Source organism: Podarcis gaigeae (genome assembly GCF_964106915.1).
Source record: "Podarcis gaigeae genome assembly, chromosome: 3".
NCBI classification, from domain to species: Eukaryota; Metazoa; Chordata; class Lepidosauria; order Squamata; family Lacertidae; genus Podarcis; species Podarcis gaigeae.
This window is the reverse complement of record NC_139680.1, coordinates 122,041,194-122,066,353: the sequence shown is the minus strand read 5'-3', so window position 1 is coordinate 122,066,353 and position 25,160 is coordinate 122,041,194. Positions and strand designations below refer to the sequence as shown.

Below are 25,160 nucleotides of genomic sequence, written 5' to 3'. Positions count from 1 at the left end.
ATTACGCGTTGGCGCCAACCCGGAAGTCCGATATTATTGTAACTGTTGATTGGATTTCTGTTTAACTTTTATATGTTATCATTATGTTATACTATTCTAATTAATGGTTGAATGTTGCTATTTTGATGTAGGCTGCCAATTTTAAAGTTATGTTTTATTATCACATTTTTGTATTGCGTTAGATTGTTAGAAGATGTACATTTTATGTTTCTTCAGCTTGTAAACCACCTTGAGTATTGTAAGAGAGAAAGGCGGTATACAAATTAAAATTGATGATGACAAAAATTTTCTTAAACGCTTTCTTTAATTCAGTATATATCATTTCCCAGAATGCTTTTACCACTCCACAGGACCACCACATATGATAAAAGGTACCTTCTTTCCTTTTACATTTCCAGCAGAAATTTGAGCTAGTTCTATACATTTTTGCAATTTTACTCAGTGTTAGGTACTGCAATGCGTTACACGTTGGGCTGCCTCTGAAGACGGTTTGGAAACTGCAGCTGGTGCAGAATTGAGCGGCCAGGTTGCTCACCGGAGCAAGGCGGTTTGAACATATTGCACCAATCCTGGTCCGACTGCACTGGCTGCCAATTCAGTGTGCTGGTTTGACCTATTAAGCCTTAAACATCTCAGGACCGCAATTCCTCAAGACAGCCTCTCTCCATATGAACCTCCCCGGACCCTGAGATCATCTTCTGAGGCCCTTCTTCGTGTCCCTCCTCCTTGAGAGGTCCGGAGGGTGGCAGCACAGGAACGGGGCCTTCTCTGCAGTGGCTCCCCATGTTAAGTATGCTCTCCCCAGCGCCTTTGTTACACACCTTTATGCACCGGGCAAAAATGTTCCTTTTTAACCTTTGGTTGATTTGATTGACATCCTATACCCCTATATGATGGACTGTGGCAAAGGCCTGATTGTGATGGTTGGGCCTCAGTTTGGACTGAAAGGATGGAAGGATCCCATTACACAGGGATCTATGGACTGTTGGAAGATGGATATGTGTTTGGAAATGAATGAAGGTTTTGGGGCTACAAGATTTGGATGCATTGGGAAATATATTTGGAAAGACCACTTAAAATCTAAACCTGAAAATTTGGTTGAAGGGTTTAAATGGTACAGCTATTATGTGAGGAAGGGATTCCCCAGAGATGTGTCACTGGGAATTAAAGAGTATGAACAAAATTGCCAGAAGGGGCCTGGGGGGGACCAAAGAGCCTCCGACATCAGGTTCCCGGATTAACGAGCTTTAGGGAATTGACGGAAAGGATTGGCAGCTTTTTGGGGACCAGGGGAGGAGCTGTGGGGAGAGGATTGGGAAATTTAAAGTTTTTATTGAAATGTATTATAAAGTTTAAAGGCTATCTTAAAGTAAAGCAAACCGTAAGAGAATTTGGATAATGGTGGATAGATACCCACAGGTTTCAGCAGAAATGTCGTGAGAAGTTATGTATTTATAAGTTAGGAATCTAAAGTCAATAAGGTCATGAAAAGTATGTTATGTATATGTAAAAATTTTGGAAAGATGGAAAGGATTTGCTAAAATAGCAATTGAAGCAGAATACAAAAAAGGGAGGTGTGAGGAGGTCAAAGAACTAAGCTAATGAAAGTTACATTATTAATGTACATTTTATTCTTATGTAATGTTTTGTCTTCTCCTTTTTTCTTTTCTTTTTGCGTTTGTTTCTTTGTGTGACTGTTTACTTTTGTTATATTTTTGAAAATCTAATAAATATTATTTTTTTAAAAAATACATCCTATGCCCTTTTAAAATGTGTTGGGGGGAGGGTTTATTGGGTGGTTGTTTTTATTTTGATGATTCTGTGGTTTTATATTCTGCTTTTATTTTGTGAATTGCCCTGAAAGCCTGTGAGCATAGGGTGGTATATAAATTTAATAAAGAAATGAAACGCCTCCTCCCAGGATTCTTTCCCCCTCTGGATAAACAGCTCCTGCTGAAGTTGGAGAGGGGGAGCGAGAGAGAGCGGCAGTCGCAGACCCAGCAGCCCAAGTCTCAGTGGCTTATAGACCACAGAACCCCCTACGCCCCAAGACCCTCCCCTTTTTGGGGGGAAATTCCCTTATTCCAGCCCCGTTTCCGGCTGCTATCCTGGATAGATAACCTATAGATAGACTGTCCCCGGGACAGGGGAGGCTGCTGATCCCTTATTTTCAAATCTGACAGTTGACAGCTATGGCAGGATCCTGGGCCGGATGGGCCCCCTTTGGCGCGAGGCACCTGTCTCAGAGCTATTCCTGGTTTCTGAGGAGTCCTGCATGGAGCCTCCAGGGCCAGAGCCAGTCTACCTTAGCGGGCAAAGGCGCTCTCCTCCTGCTTGGGGCGCCTGGGTGCCACTGTGGGCGCAGGATCCTGGGCCGGATGGGTCCCCTTTGGCTCCATGCAGCTGCCTTGGGGCTCTTCCTGCACGGAGCCTCCAGGGCCAGAGCCAGTCTCCCTTGGCGCGGCCCTGGCCCGGGTGGGGCGCCGGCCGGGTTCTCTCTCTGGCGTCCCTCTCGGGGGCTTCCCTTCGGGGCTCCCCCTTCCCGGCGTCATCCCCGCGCGCCGGGCGGAGGCGGCGCCTGTCCTTGGCAATGTCAGCTCCGCTCAGCGCCGAGAAGGAGGAGGAGGAGGAGGAGGCGGGACCCGGCAGCGGCGGCGGCGGCGGCGGCGGCACGTGGGCGGCCCGAGCAAAGGTCTCTCTCTCTGGCGGGGCTGCCGGGCGGCCCAGGAAGCGCGATCCCCGGCGGACGCCCGGCTGGTAGGTGCGCGCTCGCTTGCCCGCCCCGCACGTGGGAACCGGGCCGGCGGCGGCGGCGGGACGCGTGTTCTCTCTCGGCGGATCCTCTTCGGGGCGCGGGGGCTCCGGGTGCCCCGAGCAGGTACAGCAGCAGCCGCGCCCCGCGGTGGGGTCTCCGGGAAGGGGGCTGCCCGCCGGGCGGGGGGTCGCAGGGACGCCGCTCCAGATCCGCCCTCCCATTGAGCTGGGCGCCAGCACGACAGCCCCGCGGGGTAGGCTCGCCTGAGAGCTCGGAGCTGATAATCATAATCATAATTTTTTATTATTTATACCCCGCTCATCAGGCTGGGCTTCCCCAGCCACTCTGCGGCTTCCAACAAAACACTAAAATACAAGAACCTATTAAACATTAAAAGAGAGGAGGAGGAGGGGAACCGCACACTTGGGTTCTGGGGCTGCCAGCCCTGCAGGTAGGGAGCCCCCCCCCCCCAATTGCCACCCGCTGGTATCTGGGCATAGGCTGGGGTGCCCGCTGTGCGGGGGGGGGGGGGTTGGTCATGGAACTGTAGAACTGGAATAATAATAAGAAGAATTAATAAGAATTTATGGTTTGTACCCTGCCCGCCTGGCTGGGTTTCCCCAGCCGCTCTGGGCTGCTTCCAACAAAGATTAAGAAGACATTAAAATGGAAGGGACCCCAAGGGGCATGTGGGGCAGCAGCAGTCCCAGCCTTGCTTAGACCCATTCTGGCTCCCTTCCATTCCCCTTCAGAGGGGTGGAGGCAGGGCCAGATTTACCTATAAGCTAAGCAAGCTATAGCTTAGGGCCCCACTCTCTTGGGGACCCCCCCCAAAAAATCACTATTAATATACTTCTTATTTGTATTTCAATTACTTTGATAAAATACATATTTTGTTATCTGCAAATGGCTTGAGATACCTATTAGGTCCATAAATGACCATATAGGATATAAAGGTCAAGGGACCTCTGACCATTAGGTCCAGTCGTGGCCGACTCTGGGGTTGCGGCGCTCATCTCGATTTATTGGCCGAGGGAGCCAGCATACAGCTTCCGGGTCATGTGGCCAGCAGGACTAAGCCGCTTCTGGCGAACCAGAGCAGCGCACGGAAACACCATTTACCTTCCCGCTGGAGTGGTACCTATTTATCTACTTGCACTTTGCGTGCTTTCGAACTGCTAGGTGGGCAGGAGCTGGGACCGAACAATGGGAGCTCACCCCGTCACGGGGATTTGAACCACCGAGCTTCTGATCGGCAAGACCTAGGCTCCGTGGTTTAAGCCACAGTGCCACCTGCGTCCCAATATATTCAATATATTCAACACCAAAAACAGGGACAATTTGTTGTTGGCAAAGGGCAGCTGCACATATAAAGGGCGCCATTACCTTCAGGAGCTGAGGGCCACATCAAACCTCATTCTGGCCCTGGAAGGAGGTGTAGGAGAAGACAGGCCTTCTGGCTCCAGGCCCCCCGTCCCCCTTGAGGACCCTCTCCACCCCAGGGGTCTGGGGGGCCGCGTGACACAGCGTGGTCATCCTGCACGTGGCCTGAGGTGCCACATGATGCCGACAGTGTGAAGGGACCCCCAAAGAGTCAGGCTGGGGGGGGGGGGAGTGCACCTCTAGCCGCTGGATGCGTGACCCGATCCTGGAATCCTAGAGCTGTAGAGTTGGGCAGGGACCCCCAGAGGTCATCCAGTCCAGCTCCAGAATCCCTGGCAGGCGGCTGCCCAAGCTCTGCTGAAAATTCTCCAGGGAAGGAGAGTCAAAGGGGGCTCTTCTCTCCCCATGAAGACCCCACAGCCCTTGTGCGTTATTCAGACGCAAGATATCAGGAGCATCCTCTGAACAGTACGATCTGTTTGGCAGAGGGGCTGGCTGTGGGGTGGGAAGGGGGTCACTTTTGCTGGAGGGGGTGAGGCAGAGGGATTCCCCGGAGGGGCGGAAATGCCCCCCCCCACGAGCGAGGCTGTAGCTGCTTTCCGCTGAGCGGCGGGGTGGGCTGGATGTCCTCTGGGTGCCCTTGCCGATTTAACATTTGTTTGCGACAGCAGAGCTCTGGGTGACTCATTGGAGCCGGAGGAGCCTTTGGGAGGAAGCCAGCCTGTTCCTAGCGGACCCCTGGTGGGCAGGAGGCTGGATTGGCAGAGCACCCTTGAGCTCTGCAAGTTGCAGAGGGGATTGGGGCCCCTGGCCTGGGCGGTGGAAAATCCCCATGAAACAGCGTTGCTCCTGTGAGGTCACGAGTCTCCCTCTCCCCCAATTTGGAGGCTCCAACGCAGCTCCTCGGATGCTGTCCTTGGGTGAAGGTCAGGAAAAACTAGAGGGGGCCCACGGAGGGCAGGGAGCAGAGTGGGGAGCCCACCTTCCCTCCCCCAGACCCCCCACCCCTCTGGCTCGTCTATGGGGTGCAGGAGAATTGGGCTGGGCTGCCAGTCACGTCTCTGGGCAGAAGCAGTTCTTCAGCTCTGGAAAATCAGCTGAATGGGGGGGCATTTTGGGAGTGGGGGGGACTTCTGGGCGTGAGAGCAGGGAATGCCGTTGGGGCATGTGAAAGACAAGGGAGTCCTGAGGTGTGGGGGGGCAGCTGGCCACACATAGCACCCCTCCTTATTCCTGCCCCCCCCCCGTCAGCCGTGGAGACCCCTGAACTCAGAGGGCCTTGAGCCGCTTGGCACAGCTGCAGAGGGAGTGCCTGGGTTGCGCTTGCAACCCCCCCCCCCCCATTGTGGCATTTGCGTGGCTGCTGTGAGGGCAGGATGCTGGTCGGGGGGGGCACTTTGGCCTGATCCAGCTGCAGCCAGACGCTTCTTTGCTTCTTCTTTTGCTAGGCCTCAAATGCCGATACTCTTGCAAACAAAATAGGAAGCAGACATGGCAGCAGCAGCCCCCCTTCTGCACTTTAGAGAAAGCCCCCTCCTCGCTTCTCCTGGACCCCTATCCTGACCCTCAGACCGGCACTTTGGCTTTTCTCCTGCTAGGATCAGACAAGCCCTAGCAAGCCACCGTGGGCCGTAATCCCAGGAACTATGCATTCAGCGTTCCTGGCTCTGTGGCTCAGTGCCCTGCAGGATCAGTGCCCTCCCGGCTGGTTGCTCAGCGGCTTCTCCCCCACCCTCCAGAAGTCATTTTCCTCCATGGTATTGTCTCCCCACCCCCAACTCTCCTTTGAACTGGCAGCCTGGAGGCCGGCTGACTCCTCAAAGTTTGCCAGTTGTAGAGGCTAATCTCCCTCTCTCCCTCCTGCTTAAATGCTTAATCTCTCCCAAGCGCTGTGGCTGATGATTAAGGAGCCCTTTCCAAGACCTGAGCTTGCTAGAGGGAAGCAAAGCCCTTTGCAAGAGAACTCTGCCCCTGCTGCTTGCTTTGCTAAACCTGAGCTGCCCACTTGCTGCATCTCAGGTCTTGCAATGCACCCGGTGGCTCGGTTTACCCAGAATTTGTTTCTTTGCTAGCCGACTAAGCAGAATGTAAAGGGACCCCTTTACTAGGGGATGCAGGTGACGTTGTGGATTAAACCACAGAGCCTAGGGCTTCTGATCAGAAGGTCGGCGGTTTGAATCCCCGCAATGACGGGGTGAGCTCCCGTTGCTCAGTCCCTGCTCCTGCCAACCTAGCAGCTCAAAAGCACGTCAAAGTGCAAGTAGATAAATAGGTACCGCTCCGGCGGGAAGGTAAACGGCGTTTCCGTGCGCTGCTCTGGTTCGCCAGGAGCGGCTTAGTCATGCTGGCCACATGACCTGGAAGCTGTACGCCGGCTCCCTTGGCCAGTAAAGCGAGATGAGCGCCGCAACCCCAGAGTCGACCTAACGGTCAGGGGTCCCTTTACCTTTACTAAGCAGAATGTCTCCTTCCTCACTCTTTCTTTCACATGACTCTTTTTTCCATTGTAAAATCACAGGCTTGGCGTTTCCATGCGGTGCAGCTCTCTGCCTTCTTAAAATACTTTACAAATATTGGTCATGCCTAGATGAGAATGTGCAAATTGGGAGAATAACAAAAGCTGACATGTGAGTCTGGTTGAAATGCGAGTCTTTCTTCTTCCTTTTTGCTGTGCCCCGGGGAAGGCTTCCAAGCCACACAGAAGAGCCTCGCTTCTCTTCTGGGGGGGGGGGGAGTCCAAAGAGGGCAGCCTGGCAGTGCCCCCACCCTCTCCACGCTGACCCTCGTTCCCCCCAGGCTGCCCTTGCAGGTCCAGCTTTGGGGGCCTGAGCTCAGATTTCCAGCCCTGCATGTGGGACCCCCACAAATGATCCTCCCCCCCCCCATAAGGGGCCTGTGCTGCTCTCCCCCCCCCCATTGGACGGAGGTCTGCTGGACTCCCTCTCCTCATTTCTGCTCAGGCTACCAGGAGCTATTTGGGGCTGCAATTTCACAACTGGCTCCATGCTGCTGAGTCCCCACATTCTGGGATCTCAGCCGGGCCAGACCGCCTTCCTCCTCCTGGCTTTTATGGGGGCTTCACTCTGTGGAGGTTGGCAAACAGAGGCTGGATGGCCATCAGTCAGGGATTCTTGAACTGCAGTTCCTGCATTGTAAGAGGTCAGGCTGGATGAGCCCTGGGGGTCCCTTGTGACTCTGCAGTGCTGCGATTCTATGAACCCTTCCCAGGCCCCCTCAACAGCGACACCCCCTTTCTCCTTAAATGGCCTTCCTCTCCCCCCCCCCCCAGCCTGGGCATGGATGGTTCCCTTCCACAGTCTCTGCTGCGAGGCCAAGCGGCCCCCTCTGCAAGCTGAGAGCAAGCAGGGCTGGATCAGGCCCGCTTTCTGTCCTGTGCCTTTTCAGAGCCCTTGCAAGATCTCTTGGGTTGCTCGACTCTCTTTCCGCGTGGAGGAGAGGACATTCTGTGCAGCTGACCTCAGGAAGCGTTTTGCCGTGCAAACCTGAGCAGAACGTATGAGAAGCCGGGCCAATGGCCCATGTGGGCCAGAATCCTGTTCTCACAGTGGCCAACCAGATGCCCATACATGATAAAAGATCAAACATTAAAAAGTTCCCTTCAGATGCCTTCTAAAAGTCAGATAGTTTTGTATTTCCTTGACATCTGGTGGGATAGGGTGCCACCACCAAGAAGGCCCTCTGCCTGGTTCCCTGTAACTTGGCTTCTTGCAGCGAGGGAACTGCCAGAAGGGCCTCAGCACTGGACCTCAGTGTCCGGGCAGAACGATGGGGGTGGAGGCGCTCCTTCAGGGATACTGGGCTATCCATAGCCCTCTCCTCCTCCATGAATTTGTCCAACCCTCTTTTCAAGCCATTCAAGTTGGTGGCCACCCCAGTCTCCTGTGGGAGAGAGTTCCACTGTCTAACTCTGTGCTGTGAGAATAAAGCCTTTCTTTTCCCGTTCTACAAGTTCTGGTGTAGGAGAAATGAAGAAGAGCTTTTCTCCACCCCTCCCTCCAGGCGTCATGTTATAAACTCCCATCGCATCTGCTCCTACTTGCCTCTTCTCTCGACTAAAACCCCCCAAATTCTGCTTCTCCTGGGCTGGGCAGATGGCGCCAGCAGATGCTTCTCCTGGCGACACCCCCCACTGCGCCCTTGGCACTCGGAGGCTGCTCTTGGGCGGCTCAGGCTGTGTGCTTTGGCCCCGGGCGCTGCTCCTGGGGCGCTTCTCCGAGTCCTCCCTGCCCCTCGCTGGGAAGGCCTGGCTCCCCGGTGCCAAAAACACTCCGGGCCGTGAAGATTGGCAGCCGGCACTTGCCTCACTTGGGATCCTGCCAGAAGACTTTGCTCGCTCCCTCTCTGCCTCGCAGCCTTGAGACGGGGAGATTAGCAGCAGCGGCGAAGTCTGCTGCCTCCCAGAGCTGGGGTGTCTGGAGGAGGGGGTGCCGGCTGGGTCACGCGCTCCCGGGTCCTTGGGCTCATTCCTCCTCCCTCTCTCTTCCAGATCGCCTCGCCTGGGCCATGGCAGCCGCAGCGGATCCCCGGCAGCGAGGCCGGCGCTTGGCAGGCTGGTGACGAGCCGGTGCCCGGTTTGGGGAAGGCAGGCTGAGTGGCTGGAGCCGGGTTTCAGCGCAGGGGTCCCTCCCGTGATGGCCAAGGGACAGTAGAAGCCCCTCGCCCTCCCAGAGGCTCCGGAGAGCCGGCGCCGTGGGGACAGCCATGCCGGTGCTGACGTTTGGCGTGGCCGACTACGCCATTTTCGTCCTTCTGCTGGTCTTCTCGGCCGGGATCGGACTCTTCTACGCGCTGAGTGGCGGGAAGCAGAGGACCACACAGGAGTTCCTGCTGGCCAACCGCAGCATGGGCTTCTTCCCCGTGGCGCTCTCCCTCCTGGCCACCTTCCAGTCGGCTGTGGCCATCCTGGGTGTCCCCTCCGAGATCTACCGCTTCGGCACCGAGTACTGGTTCCTGGGCTGCTCCTACTTCCTGGGGCTCCTCATCCCCGCTCACGTCTTCATCCCCGTCTTCTACCGCCTGCGCCTGACCAGCACCTACGAGGTGAGTGGCAGCGGGTGGGGATCTTGAGGGTCTCCTGGGAGATGGGCTGGCCTGGAGGAGATGGGGTCAGAATTGGACCCACGGCCCTCTTCCCTCGGGGTCTCCCGCTGCAGCCGGCACCAAGGCACAAAGTGTGGTGCTCTTTTGGTGTGGTGGCATCTACACTGCGGAACTCCCTGCCTCTTGAAAATCAGGCTTCATTGCACTCTTTTCGGCACCTACTACATACACTCTCTTTGTTATATAAAACTTTATTTATTTGTTTTTTTAAATTAAAATTTTTCAGAGATGTATCAGACATAAAAACAGGATTCCAAAGAATCTCCTGGACTTCCCTCCTCCCCTTTGTGGGTCCTATTATTTATCATTTCCTCCTGCATCTTTTATGATAGTCCAAATCTTTTACATCTCCATTGTATTCAGAATTCCCCCTGAAACTACAAGTGATGTTCCAATCCTACTAACAAAATATTCTCACTTAGACAAGCCTGTTCAGGCGTCTGGAAAGTTGGTCTGTTTTTATTTTGTTGCCGTTTTAACTTTTTGAAAGTCTTACACTGTTGGTGTTATTCATTCTTCTTGCTGACACTTTTATCGCCTTGTCTTCTCGGCAAAACCGCCTTGAGATGTTTTCTTGGTGGGCGCTGCTGAGTCGAGTCCTGCAAGGAGGCCGGCTGGCTTACAGCCCCACTGGGAGGCCGGCAGTTGGAGGTCTCTGGCCGTCCTGGGGTCCCCCCTCCTATCAAGTGGTGCCTGCAGATGGGGGAAGCAGATGGGGACGTGGCGGGTGGGTGGGGGTCAGGAATGCTGCCCCAGATGCCCCAGGAGAGCAGGGGGGCTGTCCAGGGCTCCTTGGGACCATCTTGTGGGGCTCCTGCCCTCCCACCAACAGCGCAAAGGCTGCGCCTGGAGGCCAAGCCATATTTGCTCTCTGCCCTACTGACACCCCCAATTCTCTTTGTCGCCCCACCCAGTACCTGGAGCTGCGGTTCAACAAGGTTGTGAGGGTGTGTGGAACAGCCACCTTCATCTTCCAGATGGTGAGTGCAGAAAACCACCCTGGTCTCTCTGCCTCCTCAGTCGTGGGGAAAAGGAGCCCCTCCCTTTTAAGCTGCTGCCACAAGCTGCCAGTTCTTCTGCTTAAAACTTTCCATGTCTCCCTCCCTACCATCTGCCTTTTCCTCCTTCTTCCTTCCTTCCTTCCTTCCTTCCTTCCTTCCTTCCTTCCTTCCTTCCTTCCTTCCTTCCTTCCTTCCCTCCCTCCCTCCCTCCCTCCCTCCCTCCTTCCTTCTGTTGCAGGAATTTATGTATAGGTTGGGGGGGGCATTTGCCCCTCCAGCAGATATCATGCGCATGCAGCCCACTACCAAAACCAGCACAATCGCTTTTGTGACTTGTCCCCACAAAACACTTCATCACAGTTTCTTCCTATCTATTCAAAGGGCCTCTGCTGCATGATACCAAATGTAAGAATTCACTGATAAATGTATATAGAATCATAGAATCCTAGAGTTGGAAGAGACCCCAAGGGCCATCGAGTCCAACCCCCTGCCAAGCAGGAAACACCATCAGAGCACTCCTGACATATGGTTGTCAAGCCTCTGCTTAAAGACCTCCAAAGAAGGAGACTCCACCACACTCCTTGGCAGCAAATTCCACTGTCAAGCAGCTCTTACTGTCAGGAAGTTCTTCCTAATGTTTAGGTGGAATCTTCTTTCTTGTAGTTTGGATCCATTGCTCCATGTCCGCTTCTCTGGAGCAGCAGAAAACAACCTTTCTCCCTCCTCTATGTGACATCCTTTTATATATTTGAACATGGCTATCAGGCCTTTGACCATTTTGGTTGCCCTCCTCTGGACACGTTCCAGTTTGTCAGTGTCCTTCTTGAACTGTGGTGCCCAGAACTGGACACAGTACTCCAGGTGAGGTCTGACCAGAGCAGAATACAGTGGCACTATTACTTCCCTTGATCTAGATGCTATACTCCTATTGACGCAGCCCAGAATTGCATTGGCTTTTTTAGCTGCCGCGTCACATTGTTGGCTCATGTCGAGTTTGTGGTCAACCAAGACTCCTAGATCCTTTTCACATGTAATATAATAATAATAATTATTTATTATTTGTACCCCGCCCATCTGGCTGGGTTTCCCCAGCCACTCTGGGCAGCTTCCATAAAAACCAGAAATACACTAAAATATCACAGATTAAAAACTTCCCTGAACAGGGCTGCCTTAAGATGTCTTCTGAATGTCAGGTAGTTATTTATCGCTTTGACATCTGATGGGAGGGCGTTCCACAGGGCGGGTGCCACTACCGAGAAGGCCCTCTGCCTGGTACTGCTCTCAAGCCAGGTATCACCCATCTTGTATTTGTGCCTCTCATTTTTTTTGCCCAAGTGCAATACTTTACATTTCTCCCTGTTAAAATTCATCTTGTTTGTTTTGGCCCAGTTCTCTATATGTACTGGCTCACTGGGAATACTTCAGAAATCCATCTAGACCTGTGAGCTCAGCTACTCAGCAGCCCCTCTGCCTGAGGGATAATCCCTGGCCTCCTGATACCTGAGTGCCAGACAGGTAGCCCTTCCAGAAAGAACAACCCCAGATGAAGACAAAAGGGTGTGATGAACTTGGCTGGGAAACAGGGAAATGTAAAGATCTTTTTTGTTCCACTTGATGGGTGTTTGGTGGAGGGCAAGGGGAACCATGGGGCAGGGTCCAGGATGCTCAGATTCCTGCCACCAGACCTCCCCTTTCATGATGTAACCGTGATGTAGGAGTGGTGTAGCTTGGGGGGGTGTAAGATGGGGATTAAAGGTAAAGGGACCCCTGACCATTAGGTCCAGTCGTGGCCGACTCTGGGGTTGCGGCGCTCATCTCACTTTATTGGCCGAGGGAGCCGGCGTGCAGCTTCCGGTTCATGTGGCCAGCAGGACTAAGCCACTTCTGGCGAACCAGAGCAGCGCACGGAAATGCCGTTTACCTTCCCGCTGGAGCAGTACCTATTTATCTACTTGCACTTTGACGTGCTTTTGAACTGCTAGGTTGGCAGGAGCAGGGACCGAGCAACGGGAGCTCACCCCGTCGTGGGGATTCGAACTGCCGACCTTCTGATCGGCAAGTCCTAGGCTCTGTGGTTTAACCCACAGTGCCACCTGTGTCCCTAACATGGGGATGAGCAGCTAATAAAAGTTTGGGGGCTCTTTTGTTTGGGGCTTCCATCTTGTTCCACCTGGTGGCAGGGGGGAGTCCTGTGGTGACAGTCTTCAATCAAGACCAAGCCGACTGGCTGCTGTTTTGCTCTGGGATTCCTGGCTGGTGTCCTTGCTTTTTGTCCAAGGGAGCCCTCAGATTTCTCCGTAAATAGTTCCTTCCTTCTTTCTTTCTTGCCTTTGTCTTCCTCCCTCCCTCCTTCCGCTTCCTTCTCCCCCCCCCCCCATGCTGTCTCCCCTGTCCTTCCCTCTCATTCTTCCTGCCTCGGCTGTGGCGCTCAGTGGTTGGCGCAGAGCAAGTCCTTCTCTCTCAGCCTTGCCTCCCTCGCAGGGCTGTTGTTGGGCAGGTGGGGGAGGGAGGAAGACCCAGAGACCATGCGGGGGGGGGATCAAGGTCACGATTCTCCTCTGGAGTCAGCTCCCCCCCCCCCCCGGCACGTGGGTTTTGCAGTTGTACTCTGCCTCATCCTCCGATCTTGGGGGGGGGGGGTTCACAACCCAGAAAGGCCCTGTGGGGTCCACTTCACAGTGGGGCTGCCTTTCTCCCCACAGGTGGTGTACATGGGGGTCGTCCTCTACACCCCAGCGCTGGCTCTCAATGCAGGTGAGGAAGTGGACCTGATCCCGGGGGGCAAGGCTTTTTCACAGCTGGAGCATTTTGGGTGGTCTGGGGGGCAGGGAAAGTGGGCAGTCTGGACCCAGCCCCCCACTTGGGGGGAAGGGGGGGTCTGATGCTGGGCTGCTGCTCTTGAGGGGCAGGCGCTCGGCTGCTGGGCCCCTCCCTGAGGACTCTTCCTTGCTTGCAGTGACCAACTTTGACCTCTGGGCCTCTGTGCTGACCATTGGACTGGTCTGCACCCTCTACACCGCCCTGGTGAGTAGGGACCCCGCAAGGGGCAAGGGGGCAGCCGGAGCCCCCCAGAGATTCTGGGCTGCAGGAGGTTGGGGGCTCCACAGGACCCCCAAAGAGGGCAAATTCTTAACCACCGGCCATGAACAGAGTGGCCCCTGATTGGGGGTTGGCTAGATGTCCTTTGGGAGTCCCAGCTCCACAAGTCTATGATTCTGGGGTGGGGCTGGAGGTGTGAGTGGCCACGCAGCCCCTGGGCCCCTTCTCCTGTCAAGATTGGTGGCTTCTGGCCCCCTTTTTCCCATACGACCATCCCTAGTTCCCCTCACCCTATAAAATGCATTGCAGTGTCCAGATGGGCAGCTTATGAATTATTATTATTTATACCCCGCCCACCTAGCTGAGTTTCCCCAGCCACTCTGGGGAATATTAATTATTAATTATTATTATTATCATTATTATTAGCAGTTTGCACTCCCCACTAAGGAAGAGAACGACACGAGGAACTCCAAGACAGCGACAATTAATTCCGTGCTTATTCAAAATCCCATTTAAACCACAGAATGGATGGACTTGATCCAGGGAAGCCTGGGATTCAGGGACCCCTTCAGTGTGCCTCTCAGAACCCCCCACAAAATCCCATTGCCCACCCCCCCAGGGGGCAGGACCACCCACTGCGGAAACCGTGGGACAGTGCAGTCACCCCGAATGTTGCCCCCCATTAACCGCCCCCTCCTTCCCTTGGCAGGGCGGCCTCAAAGCCGTGATCTGGACGGACGTTTTCCAGACCTTTGTCATGTTTGCCGGCCAGGTGGCCGTGATCGTGGTGGGCACCGTCAAAGTGGGCGGCATGGGGCGCGTCTGGCAGCTGGCTGCAGAGAAGGGCAAGGTGTCCGGCATCGAGTAAGTCAGGGGGGCAGGTGGGGGGATAGGGGGGCTGGTCCTTCCGTCTGCTGCCCCGTGGGATGGCCCAGCAGAACCCAGAATCGGGGCCACGGGTGCAGATCCGTCCCTTTGCACTACACCTCTGCACAAGGAAAGGATCTGGGGAAAGGATCTGGGGGTCTTGGTGGACCCCAAGCTGAACCCGAGCCCAGAGGGTGATGCAGCAGCAAAAAAGACCAATGCTGTTCCAGGCTGCATCTGCAGAAGTCGAGGGTCCGGGTCAAGGGAAATCAGAGTCCTGCTTGATTCTGGAATATCGTGTCCAGTTCTGGGCACCACAATTTATATTGGATATTGACAAGCTGGGAGGTGGGCAGAGGAGGGAGACCAAGAGGATCCAGGGTCTGGAAACTGAGCCTGATGAGGAACAGTTGAAGGAGCTGGGAATGTTTAGCCTGGAAAAGAGGAGACTGAGAGGAGACAGGAGAGCCATCTTCAACTATCTCAAGGGCCGTCACATGGAAGAGGGAGGAAGCTTGTTTCCTCCTGCTCTGGAGGGCAGGACTCGAACCCATGGCTTCAAGTTACAAGAAGGGAGATTCTGACTAACATCAGGAGTAACTTGCTGGGGGAATGGACTCCCTTTCCTTGGAGGGTGGATGGCCAGCAGCCAGAGATCCTTGAGCTGTGATTCCTGCATTGTGGGGTTGGGGTTGGTCTAGATGACCCTTGGGGTTCCCTTCCACCTCGACCATTCTCTGCTCCCCTTCCCTCCCCAGCCTGAACCCCGACCCTTACGAGCGGCACACCTTCTGGACCTTGGCCTTTGGGGGCGTCTTCATGATGCTGTCTCTCTACGGGGTCAACCAGTCTCAGGTCCAGCGATACCTCAGCTCTCGCTCGGAGCGGCAGGCCGTGCTGTGAGTGGGGCACCGTGGGGTGGGGTGGGGTACTTGGGAGACGTGGGGCTGTGGGGCCCAAGGGGATCCAGTCCCCGTCTGGAAGCAGGAGGGGGCAGCTGGGAGGAGGCTGGGGGTCAGCCTAAGGATGTCCTGGGAGAGAGAGGGAGCTATGGGGGGGGGCTTCTATCGGGGGGGGAGGCTGACCTTTTTCCCTATGGAGCATCTGCCTGGCCACTGGGCCAGAGTTGCCTCCTTTGGCCGGATCCAGCAGCCTCTTCGGGTGCCCTTGTGGAACCTCCAGCTCCAGAGGCAGTCTACCTGGAGTCCTAGTTCTATGGGGCCTCTTGGGCCTGATCCTGCGGCCTGATCCTCCCTCCCTCCCTCTTTCTGCCCCCCTTCCAGGTCTTGCTACGCCGTCTTCCCCTGCCAGCAGCTGGTCCTCTGCCTCAGTTGCCTCACCGGCCTGGTGATGTTTGCTTACTACCAGGAGCATGAGCTGAGTGCCGAGCAGAGCAGCGCCTCCTCCGATCAGGTGGGTCAGGCGCCCCCCTCCCAAATCCCGGAGAGGCATTGCGGCTGCCGGTCAGTGGAGGCAATACTGTTGCACACAAAATTGGAGTAGGCTTTTGCCGCCCAGCTCCCCATCCAGGGACCCAGGACCCCCTAAGTCCGTTATCGATCAGAGAAGAATGGGTGGGGTCTCTGTCCCAGGGGCTGCCCCAGATGATCTTCACGGACCGGTTCCAGTTGGGGGAGCAACTGCCCTCCCTGAGTTGCCCCCTGGTTTGCATCTCCCTCCTCCACTTTGCAAACCTCTACTTCGGTTTTTTTTAAATTATTATTATTATTATTATTATTACTGAAATTTCCCAACAAAATTTACCATAATCAATCCTAAAAACAAAAAAACAAAAACACAAATTGCTAATAATAATAATAATAATAATAATAATAATTTATTTATACCCCGTCCATCTGGCTGGGTTTTCCCAACCACTTTTAAATTTCTATTCCCTTCCCCCAACTTCCCTTTCTGGTTTATCACTTATTCATTTCTTCTGTGTGTAATTTTCCATACGTTATATATTGACATTGAAATCATACCTTATTGACATATTCTTAACATTTTATCCTCATATTTATTTTTTCTGTTTATATTTGTCCGTTGTAAATGTATTACTCGAATCCTGCAAGTGAGTTCATTTCAGTATGTTATTTCTGTATATACATCATAAAAGGTTCCCAATCTTTCTTAAAGTCCTTATTGTCCTTATCTTAAGCTTTGCCATTTCCGCGTATTCCATCCACTTTTCTTGCCATTGTTCTTTCGTTGGCATTTCATCGCTTTTCCACCTTTGAGCTAATAAAACACTGGCTGCTGTTGTCACCCACATCAATAAATTCTTCTTGTCTTGTGGTCACTCTGGCAGATGGTCCTCTACTTCGTGATGGACGTCCTGCAGGGAGTGCCCGGCCTCCCCGGCCTCTTTGTGGCTTGCCTCTTCAGCGGCTCCCTCAGGTGAGCTCGGCAGGCAGCCAGCCCTTCCTTCCTGGGGGATCATGAGGACTAGAACCCTTCATAATTCCGAGCACAATTCAAAGTGTTGGTGCTGACCTTGAAAGCCCTAACTGGCCTCAAAGGCCCAGTAGACCCGAAGGAGCGTCTCCACCCCCATCGTTCTGCACGGACACTGAGGTCCCACTCTGAGGGCCTTCATTGCAAGAAGTGAGGTTACAAGGAACCAGGCAGAGGGCCTTCTCGGTGGTGACACCCGCCCTGTGGAACGCCCTCCCATCAGAAGTCAAGGAAATAAATAACTAACTGACTTTTAGAAGGCATCTGAAGGCAGCCCTGTTGAGGGAAGCTTTTAATGTTTGATGGACTACTGTATTTTATTATTCTGTTGGAAGCCGCCCAGAGTGGCTGGGAAAGCCCAGTCAGATGGGTGGGGTATAAATAATAAATTATAAGTATAAGTATAATTAGGATTAGGATTAGTATTATTATGGAAGGACCAGAGCACAGGGCTTGGCACGCAGGCTCTGCCAGGTTCGGTCCCTGCCGGCAGCATCTCCAGGGAGGGCTGGGGGGAAAGACACAGGAGGGCTGGTGCTGCCAGCCAGTGTCGACTTTATGGAGCCTGTGTTCCTGCTTAGATCTTCCTTCGGAAACATGAGGACTAGAGCCTTGTGTTGATTTCCAGGGAAGTGCATTGTGTCTCCCGGGAGGGCTCTGCCCAAGGGGCTTTTCCTGCCCCCTTCCCTTCGGCTGACCCCCCCCCCCGCCTCTTCTCTCGGCAGCACCATCTCCTCCGCCTTCAACTCCTTGGCCACCGTGACCATGGAGGACCTGATCCGCCCTTACGTGGCCAGCATCCCCGAAGGACGGGCCACACTCTACTCCAAGCTGCTGGGTGAGCTGCCCCTGGGGAAGAGGGGTTGGGGGGCAGGCAGCGTCCAGGGCCCCCAGCTCCACGGCTCCAGCCACACAGCCCAGGGATGCCCCTGCCTCTCCTCTCCCTCTGACTGGAGCCCCTTCTCCCCCCAGCTCTGGCCTACGGACTCCTCTGCCTGGGCATGGCTTACGTCTCCTCCATGATGGGTTCGGTGCTGCAGGTAAGGGGTCAGTGGAGGGGGTGGCCGGGGAGGGGGGAGCTGAGTTTGGAGCCGGTGCACGTTGATTTTTTAAAATAATAATTTGGGGTTGGTCTGGATGACCTTTGGGGGTCCCAACTCTATGGTTCTCTCATTCTCTCCCCCCTTAGGCTGCCATCAGTATCTTTGGCATGATGGGGGGCCCTCTGCTGGGAGTCTTCTGCCTGGGCATGTTCTTTCCTTGTGCCAATTCCATGGTGAGTATTGCTGTTTATTTTTTGGGGGGGGTGTTAGGAGCTGTTGTTCCCCCACCCCTCTTTCTTTGGGGTCAGGAGCCTTCCCTTCCTCTCCCTACACCCCAAAGGGGGTGGACAGCGTTGCAACTGGCAGAATAGCTGGTGGGGTTTTTTCGTGGGGGTGGCTTGGCCTAGCTTGCAATGGGGGGGGGGTCAGGATCCCCTTACTACTCTCTTCCTCGCAATGGGATATTGGCTCTGCCCAAGGCAGGATGGGGAGCAGCAGCGGCTGGAAATACGCAGACATAACATTTCACAAGGACAGGACCAGGGACAGAATAGTCGTCACACACAGAAGGAACAAGTATATAGTTTGAATGTTTCACCTGTGGGTTTATAAACCATTTAATGTGTCTAGGCGAATGGATGTCGGTAATATTGCAGTTGTTGTACAAGGGATTGTTATTCGGACTGGAACGTAATTGAGATGAACAAGATTTTGGGACTCAGAAACAAAGCAACGTCATCAAACCATGTGGGGGGGGCACCTAAATTACATAATTTGGCATCTGAATGGTTGGGATTTGTCATTGTATTATAATTTGGCTGCCATTGGATTATTGTAATTGAAAACTAATAAAAATGATTGTCAAAAAAACACACCTTAAATAATGAATTATTATTATTATTCCCAGCAGATGTCAAGGAAATAAACAACTATTTTACTTTTAAAAGACAACTGAAGGCAGCCCTGTTTAGGGACGTTTTTAATGTCTGACGCTGTATTGTTTTTAATATTTGCTTGGAAGCCGCCCAGAGAGGCTGGGGAAACCCAGCCAGATGGGCGGGGTATAAATAATAAATTATTATTATTATTAATTATTACTATTACTCTCTTCCTCCTGCTCTTCCTCAGGGGGCCGTCACTGGCTTGGCTGCCGGGCTGGCCATGGCGTTTTGGGTGGGCATCGGGAGCTGGGTGGCCAACCATGTGCTTGTGCCCCCCGGGACTGGCGCCCCCCAACTGGACGGAAACCTCACAACAGCCGTCATGACGACGCTGCAGACCTTGACGGCGACCCCACAGAGGTAATGGGGAAAGGGACTGGGGGACCCCAGGACACAAGGATTGGGGGGCTGGCTGTGTGTGTGTTTAGGTTGAGCTTTCTATTATTTCTGACATTCCTATCCCACCCTTTTCCCCAAGGAGGCATCCATGCTTCTCCGCGCTCATTTAATCCCCACAACGACCCTGCGAGGTAGACCAGGCAGAGAGCGGCAGGGAAGGAGCCTTGTGGCTGGGGGGGGGGTATGAGCCCATTTAACCCCTGCATCCCCCCTGCCCAGAGGTTGGAGTTCCTGTTCCCAGGATGCCTTCCCCATGTTTCCTTAACCTGAGCGTTGCTGGAAAGAGAGGTTTGGTTGCCCTGAGCGATGGGGCCATGGCTGACAAGGGATTCTGGGATGCTGCTCTGGACTCTGGGCTCCCTGTGCTGCGGACGGGATCTGAGCACCCAAAGTCCTGGCCCAGATCCCAGCGTGGCTTCAGGGCAATTTGTGGTTACAGTGGTACCCCTGGATGCGAACGGGATCCATTCCGGAGCCCCATTCGCATCCAGAAGTGATTGCAACCCATGTCCGCGCGTCTGTGCATGCGTGCGACGTCACTTTGATGGTCTGCGCATGCACGAGCGGCGAAACCTGGAAGTAACGTGCTCCATTACTTCCGGGTCACTGCAGCCCTGCCGAAAATACTTATCCCGAAGCTACTTCAACCCGAGGGAGGTGGGGGAATGCCCTTCCGTCTGGCCCAGGATTTCTTCCTCCTCCTTTTCCTCTCTTACCTCCAAGCTCTCATCCTGCCATTTCCTTCCAGAACTGTAGAATTGGAAGGGACCCCTGAGGGTCATCCAGCCCGACCCTCTGCAATGCATGGTTCAAGCATCCCTGGCAGGCAGCCCTCCCAGGAAGGAGAGCCCCCCCGCCTTCCGAGGGAGTCGGTCCCACTGCCCAACGGCTCTTGCGCTTGGATATTCCTTCTGAGTGTGGAGTCAGAATTTCCTTTCTTGCCCCGTGAAGTCGTTGGGTGGCAGAAGACAAGCTGCCTCCGCCTTCCATGTCCAGGCAGGCTCGTCAACAGGCGAGGGGGGCAAGCTGCATTCGCAATATTGGGGTGCAGCACTGGCCAGCCCTAGAGGGTTGTTGTAAGGATGGCTCTGCTGGGTCTGGCCTGGCGGTTGGCTTCCCCGGCGGCCCCCTGGGAGACCCCCAAGACCCCCTGTGGCTGGTGGTTGTATAGCAGCCCCCCTCCCACGCGCTCTGGGGGCATTTCCCCAGTCTCTGCTGCCCCCTTTGTGGAAGCCCCCAGTTCCCCACGCCTGGGGCAGGCGGCTGCATCCAGGTTCCAGCATCTCTTTCTTTGATAGATTTTATTAAAGTCTGAAAGAAGATTCATGAAGGTTAATTTACAAGATCCAAAGATTAAAGATACTGATGTAAATAAAGACTCAAAGCAGAAGAAGGGAGGAGGGAGAGAAGAAAAGAGAAAAGGAGAACTTTCTGAGCTTTGTAGAAAATTATTCAAAACACTCCCTTCAAGATAAACACCTTTCTGCCTTTTTCTGCAGGGTCAGGGGGCTGCGCAAGTTCTACAACCTGTCGTACTTGTGGTACAGCGCACACAACTCGACCACCGTCATTGTCGTGGGACTGCTGGTCAGTCTCCTCACAGGTAGGTCGGGAGTGCGGGTGGCGCTCAATTTCGTGGTCGCCCCACAAAGCTGAGTGTTGGAAGATTCGGGACGGAGGAAATTTGAAAGCACTTCTTCTTGCAGTTTATCGTTAACCTGTGGAACTCCCTCCTCAGGAGGCAATGATGGCTGCCGTTTTGGATGGTTTTAAATGGGATCGGATAATTGCATGGAGGGGAATTGATGGCTCTGCTCTGCCTCCAAAGTCAGAGGCAGCAATGCTTGTGAATCTCAGTTGCTGGAAACCACAGGAGGGGAGAGCGATGCTCACAGCCTAGGACCCTCGTACCTGCGGGACCGCCTCTCCCGATATGCCCCGTGGAGGACCTTAAGGTCCATAAATAGCAACACCCTAGAAGTCCCGGGCCTTAGGAAGTCAGATTAGCCTCCGATAGGGCCAGGGCCTTCTCAGTGGTGGCTCCCGCCTGGTGGAACGCTCTGTCTCATGAGACCAGGGCCCTGCAGGATCTGATTTCTTTCCTCAGGGCCTGTAAGACAGAGTTGTTCCACCTGGCTTTTGGCTTGGAATCCCCTTCCCCTCTTTCCTTTCTCCTCCTGTGATGGAAGTCCCATTTGGGGACTTCACTGGCTTTTTTCTGGCCCACGTAGGACCAGTCTGGAAAGTTAGCCTTGGTGAAGACTGGACGTTTTCATCCCCAAAAAAGTTTTTGATTTGAGTTTGCACTGAAATGAGGCTGCATTTTAATGTTTTAATGTTGTATTTTAATCTTGTTTTTTAAGTTGTATTTCAATCAATTCGTTTTTATACCTGGTGTTAGCGGCCCTGAGCCTGCTCTTGGCTGGGGAGGGCGGGGTATAAATAAAAATGATGATGATGATGCTCGGATTTCCCTGCTTGCGGGTTTCCCATAATGGGCACCTAGTTGACCACTGTGAGAAGAGGAGACTGGACCAGATGGGCCGTTCAGAGGTTCTTGCGACTGGCGGAGCAGAGCTGGCCCAAGTCAGAAGAGGCCAAGGGGGCAGGCGCTGGGGTCTGTGCGCGTATTCTGCACCTGGCGAGCCAGGGGGCGAGGCCTCTGCCCCCCTTGCCATTGCAGACTACTGGCCTTCAGCAGAAGGGAGTGGAATCCTTATTTCATTCTTCTTTGAAGCCTTCACCAGCATTTTATAGTGGGGGGGGGGGTGTTTAATAATATTTGTACCCTGCCCATCTGTCCGGGCTTCCCCAGCCACTCTGGGTGGCTTCCCACAAAGATTAAAAATACATTAAAATGTCACACATTAAGAACTTCCCTGAACAGGGCTGCCTTCAGATGTCTTCTAAATGTCAGGTAGTTGTTTATCTCTTTGACATCTGCTGGGAGGGCGTTCCCCAGAGCCTGTGCCACCACCGAGAAGGCCCTCTAATCTAATAAATGTATAAAAGAAGCCTGGAGTTGGGAGCATGGAAGGCAGAAGGGTGAGGTGGGGGGGTGTTGGGGGGCCCTTCCAACCAGACCCTTTGTGCGCCTTCGCTGTGCCTTGGCATTCTGCCTGGCACCTGGGCTCATGCCACACTGCGGGTGCCTAGGAGACTGAGCAGGGCGGCCTCTTCCGGCCCCATCAGGAGGGGGCGTGACGCTGCTGGAGTCCAGTAACGCTGCCTTCTTCCCCCCCAGGCCCCATGCGGGGGGAGGATGTGGACCCCCGGACCATCTTCCCTGTGCTGCCCCGCCTGTTCTGCTGCTTGCCGGCGAGGTACCGAGAGAAGCTGCGCTGTGGGGTCTGCAGCCCCCAAGAGGTGAGGTTTTCTGCGTGCGCCTTGAGTGGGGGGGGGAGTTCTGGGAGGGGGCAGGCTGGGCAAGGCAACCTCCCATGCGCTTTGGAGCCCTGAGGAAGCGCACCAAAGGGGGTTGGAGGAAAAAAAAGGGGTTGCGAAGAGCTCCAGAAAGACCGCCCCAAACTGAGAAAGGGGCGCTAAAGCAACAAATGTGAAGAATGGTAAGCAAGGGGAAAGTTTAGCATCCTGGGAAAAGGGGACAAGTGGGGGCTGCAGGCTCCTGTCCTGGGACCGTTGTTGTTCAGCGTCTTTCTAAATGACTTGGGTGGTGCTGTGGGTTAAACCACAGAGCCTAGGACTTGCCGATCAGGTCAGCGGTTCGAATCCCCGCAACGGGGTGAGCTCCCATTGCTCGGTCCCTGCTCCTGCCAACCTAGCAGTTTGAAAGCACGTCAAAGTGCAAGTAGATAAATAGGTACCACTCCTGCAGGAAGGTAAACGGCGTTTTTGTGCGCTGCTCTGGTTCGCAAGAAGCGGCTTAGTCCTGCTGGCCACATGACCCGGAAGCTGTACGCCAGCTCCCTCGGCCAGTAAAGCGAGATGAACGCCACAACCCCAGAGTCGGCCACGACTGGACCTAATGGTCAGGGGTCCCTTTACCTTTAAAAGGACTTGGATGAAGTAATCGAGGAGATGCTCACCCAATTTGCAGATGGAGTACCGTAGCTGATGCCACAGAAGTCAAAATCAGAATTCAAAATGGCCGTAACAGACTGGAGAAGTGGGTGCAAGCTAACAAAATATATTTCGGTAGGGACAAAGGTCAGGTTCTGCATTTAGGCAGGAAGATGCACAAATAGAAGGTTATTATTATTATTAGATTTATATATCGCCCTTCGTGACAAAATCTCAGGGCAGTTCACAAGGTGAGGGACACCTGGCTTGTGAAAAGGATCTGGGGGTCTTAGTAGACCACAAGATGAACATCCATTGTGTGATGCAGCGGCAAAAATGGCTAATGCTATTCTAGGCTGCATCCACAGAAATCTAGTGTCCAGATCAAGGGAAGGAATAGTCAAACTCAATTCTGCCTTGGTCAGACCCCCCACCTAGGATCCTGTGTCCAGTTCTGGGCGCCACAATTTAAGGAGAATGTTGACAAGCTTGGGAGACCAAGAGGATCTGGAAACCAAGCCGTATGAAGAACGGTTGATGCAACTGGGTTATTTTTAACCTGGAAAAGAGGAGACTGAGAGGAGATAGGAGAGCCATCTTCAAATATCTCATGTGTTGTCGCATGGAAGAGGGAGCAAATTTGTTTTCTCCTGCTCCGGAGGGCAGGACTCGAACCCATGGCTTCAGGTGACAAGAAGGGAGATTCTGACTAACATCAGGAAGAGCTTTCTGACAGTAAGAGCTGGGACTCAGTTTCATTGGAGGTTTTGAAACAGGTTGGATGGCTGTCTGTCGGGGATGCTTGAGCTGAGATTCCCGCCTTGCAAGGGGCTGGACTAGATGACGCTAGAGGTCCCTTCAAACTTTAAAATTCTGTGGTACTAAACCGCATCCCTGCAGAGTCGGAGTTTGACTTGTGCCCTTTCTCTCCCTCTCTCTCTGCCCAGGACGGAAACTGCTCAGAGCCCGTCCCCCTGACTGTGGAGAAGACCAGCAACGGGCTGCTGAATGGGCTGCCGGAGGGGCTGCCCCTTGGGGGGGGCAATGAGGGAGAGGAGCCCCCCGGGGAGGGGGCAGCCCGGCCAGGCGGGAGCCACAGCTACATCCTGCGGGAGACAGCCCTCTGAGCGGGACGGCGGGAGCAGGCAGGCAGGCGGGGGCGTCTGCAGGGCTTGGCTGTGTTCCGAGAGAGGACACCCCCAGGGAGAAGGGGGTCCCGGACCCTCCTTGGGGCACCGTGGGCCACTCTGCACTGGATCCCGGATGAGCACTGGAGGGGGGTCAGACTGGACCCCACATCTGGGTGATGGAGCAGCCCTTTCCGGGGTCCCTCCTGCCATACTGTGAATGTGCCAATCTCTTAAGTGTGGGTGAGGGGCTGCTGCCCCCCGTAGCTCAAGCACACTGGGCGAGGCAGGGGTGTCTGGCTCCTCCTGCCACTCAAACGCCCTCAGAGCCCTCCAGCCCACCCACCTGAGGCCTCACCAAAGAAGCCCCCCTGGACCTTCAGTGGGGTCGGGGGGGGTACCCTCTCATTCCACTTCCAGACATTCCTCCATCTCAGCGGCTCCCTTGACGGCAGCCCCACCCCCCTGTCCGCTCGTGGGCCTTGTCATCCCCTCTCGTTTTCTGTTTTCTGTACCCCGTGTTGCACTTCCTCTGAGCGGTTCTGTTTCCCCGGTTCCTTGCCTTTTTGACGACGCTAAGCGAAGGATTTTGGCTGCTGTTAATAAAAACGGTTCTTGTTGCTGCTGGCTGCTTCGTGGGTGGAAGCTGGGCGCTGGGGGAGCCGGGTTCAAATCCTGCCTCGCTGGGCTGCTCTCGGAAGACGTCTGGGGCTCTGCTCAAGGGGGGCTGCTGTGCATGTGGGGCCCGTTGTTGTGTCCACTGGAACTTATTTATTATATTTATAATATAGGACCACCTCTCCTGGTATGCCCCACGGAGGACCTTAAGGTCCACAAATGACCACACTTTGGAGGTCCCAAGTCACAAGGAGGTTAGATTGGTCTCAACCAGGGCCAGGGGCTTTTCAGTACTGGCCCCGACTTGGTGGAACACTCTGTCCCAAGAGACCAGGGCCCTGCAGGACTTGACATCTTTCTGCAGGGCCTGCAAGACAGAGATGTTCCGC

The 25,160-nt window shown here is 54.2% G+C and overlaps 1 protein-coding gene across 2 annotated transcripts; it reads left to right on the top strand.

Annotated features, from left to right (window-relative positions):
- The first annotated feature begins 2,563 nt into the window (after nt 1-2,563).
- SLC5A6 (solute carrier family 5 member 6) lies at nt 2,564-24,773 on the top strand. Of its 2 annotated transcripts, XM_083733433.1 has the most exons (17): nt 2,663-2,757; nt 6,657-6,765; nt 8,646-9,199; nt 10,174-10,239; nt 12,963-13,014; nt 13,217-13,284; nt 14,009-14,163; nt 14,925-15,065; nt 15,450-15,579; nt 16,478-16,566; nt 17,349-17,461; nt 17,596-17,663; nt 17,813-17,899; nt 18,795-18,967; nt 20,506-20,609; nt 22,251-22,372; nt 23,974-24,773. In XM_083733433.1, the coding sequence occupies exons 3-17, from the start codon at nt 8,861-8,863 to the stop codon at nt 24,151-24,153; spliced, it is 1,887 nt and encodes a 628-aa protein (XP_083589559.1). In that variant the 5' UTR covers nt 2,663-2,757; nt 6,657-6,765; nt 8,646-8,860; the 3' UTR covers nt 24,154-24,773. The 2 variants fall into 2 exon arrangements, with proteins under 2 accessions (XP_083589560.1, XP_083589559.1); XM_083733434.1 differs by lacking the exon at nt 6,657-6,765 and having other exon boundaries at nt 2,564-2,757.
- The last annotated feature ends 387 nt before the right edge of the window (nt 24,774-25,160 follow it).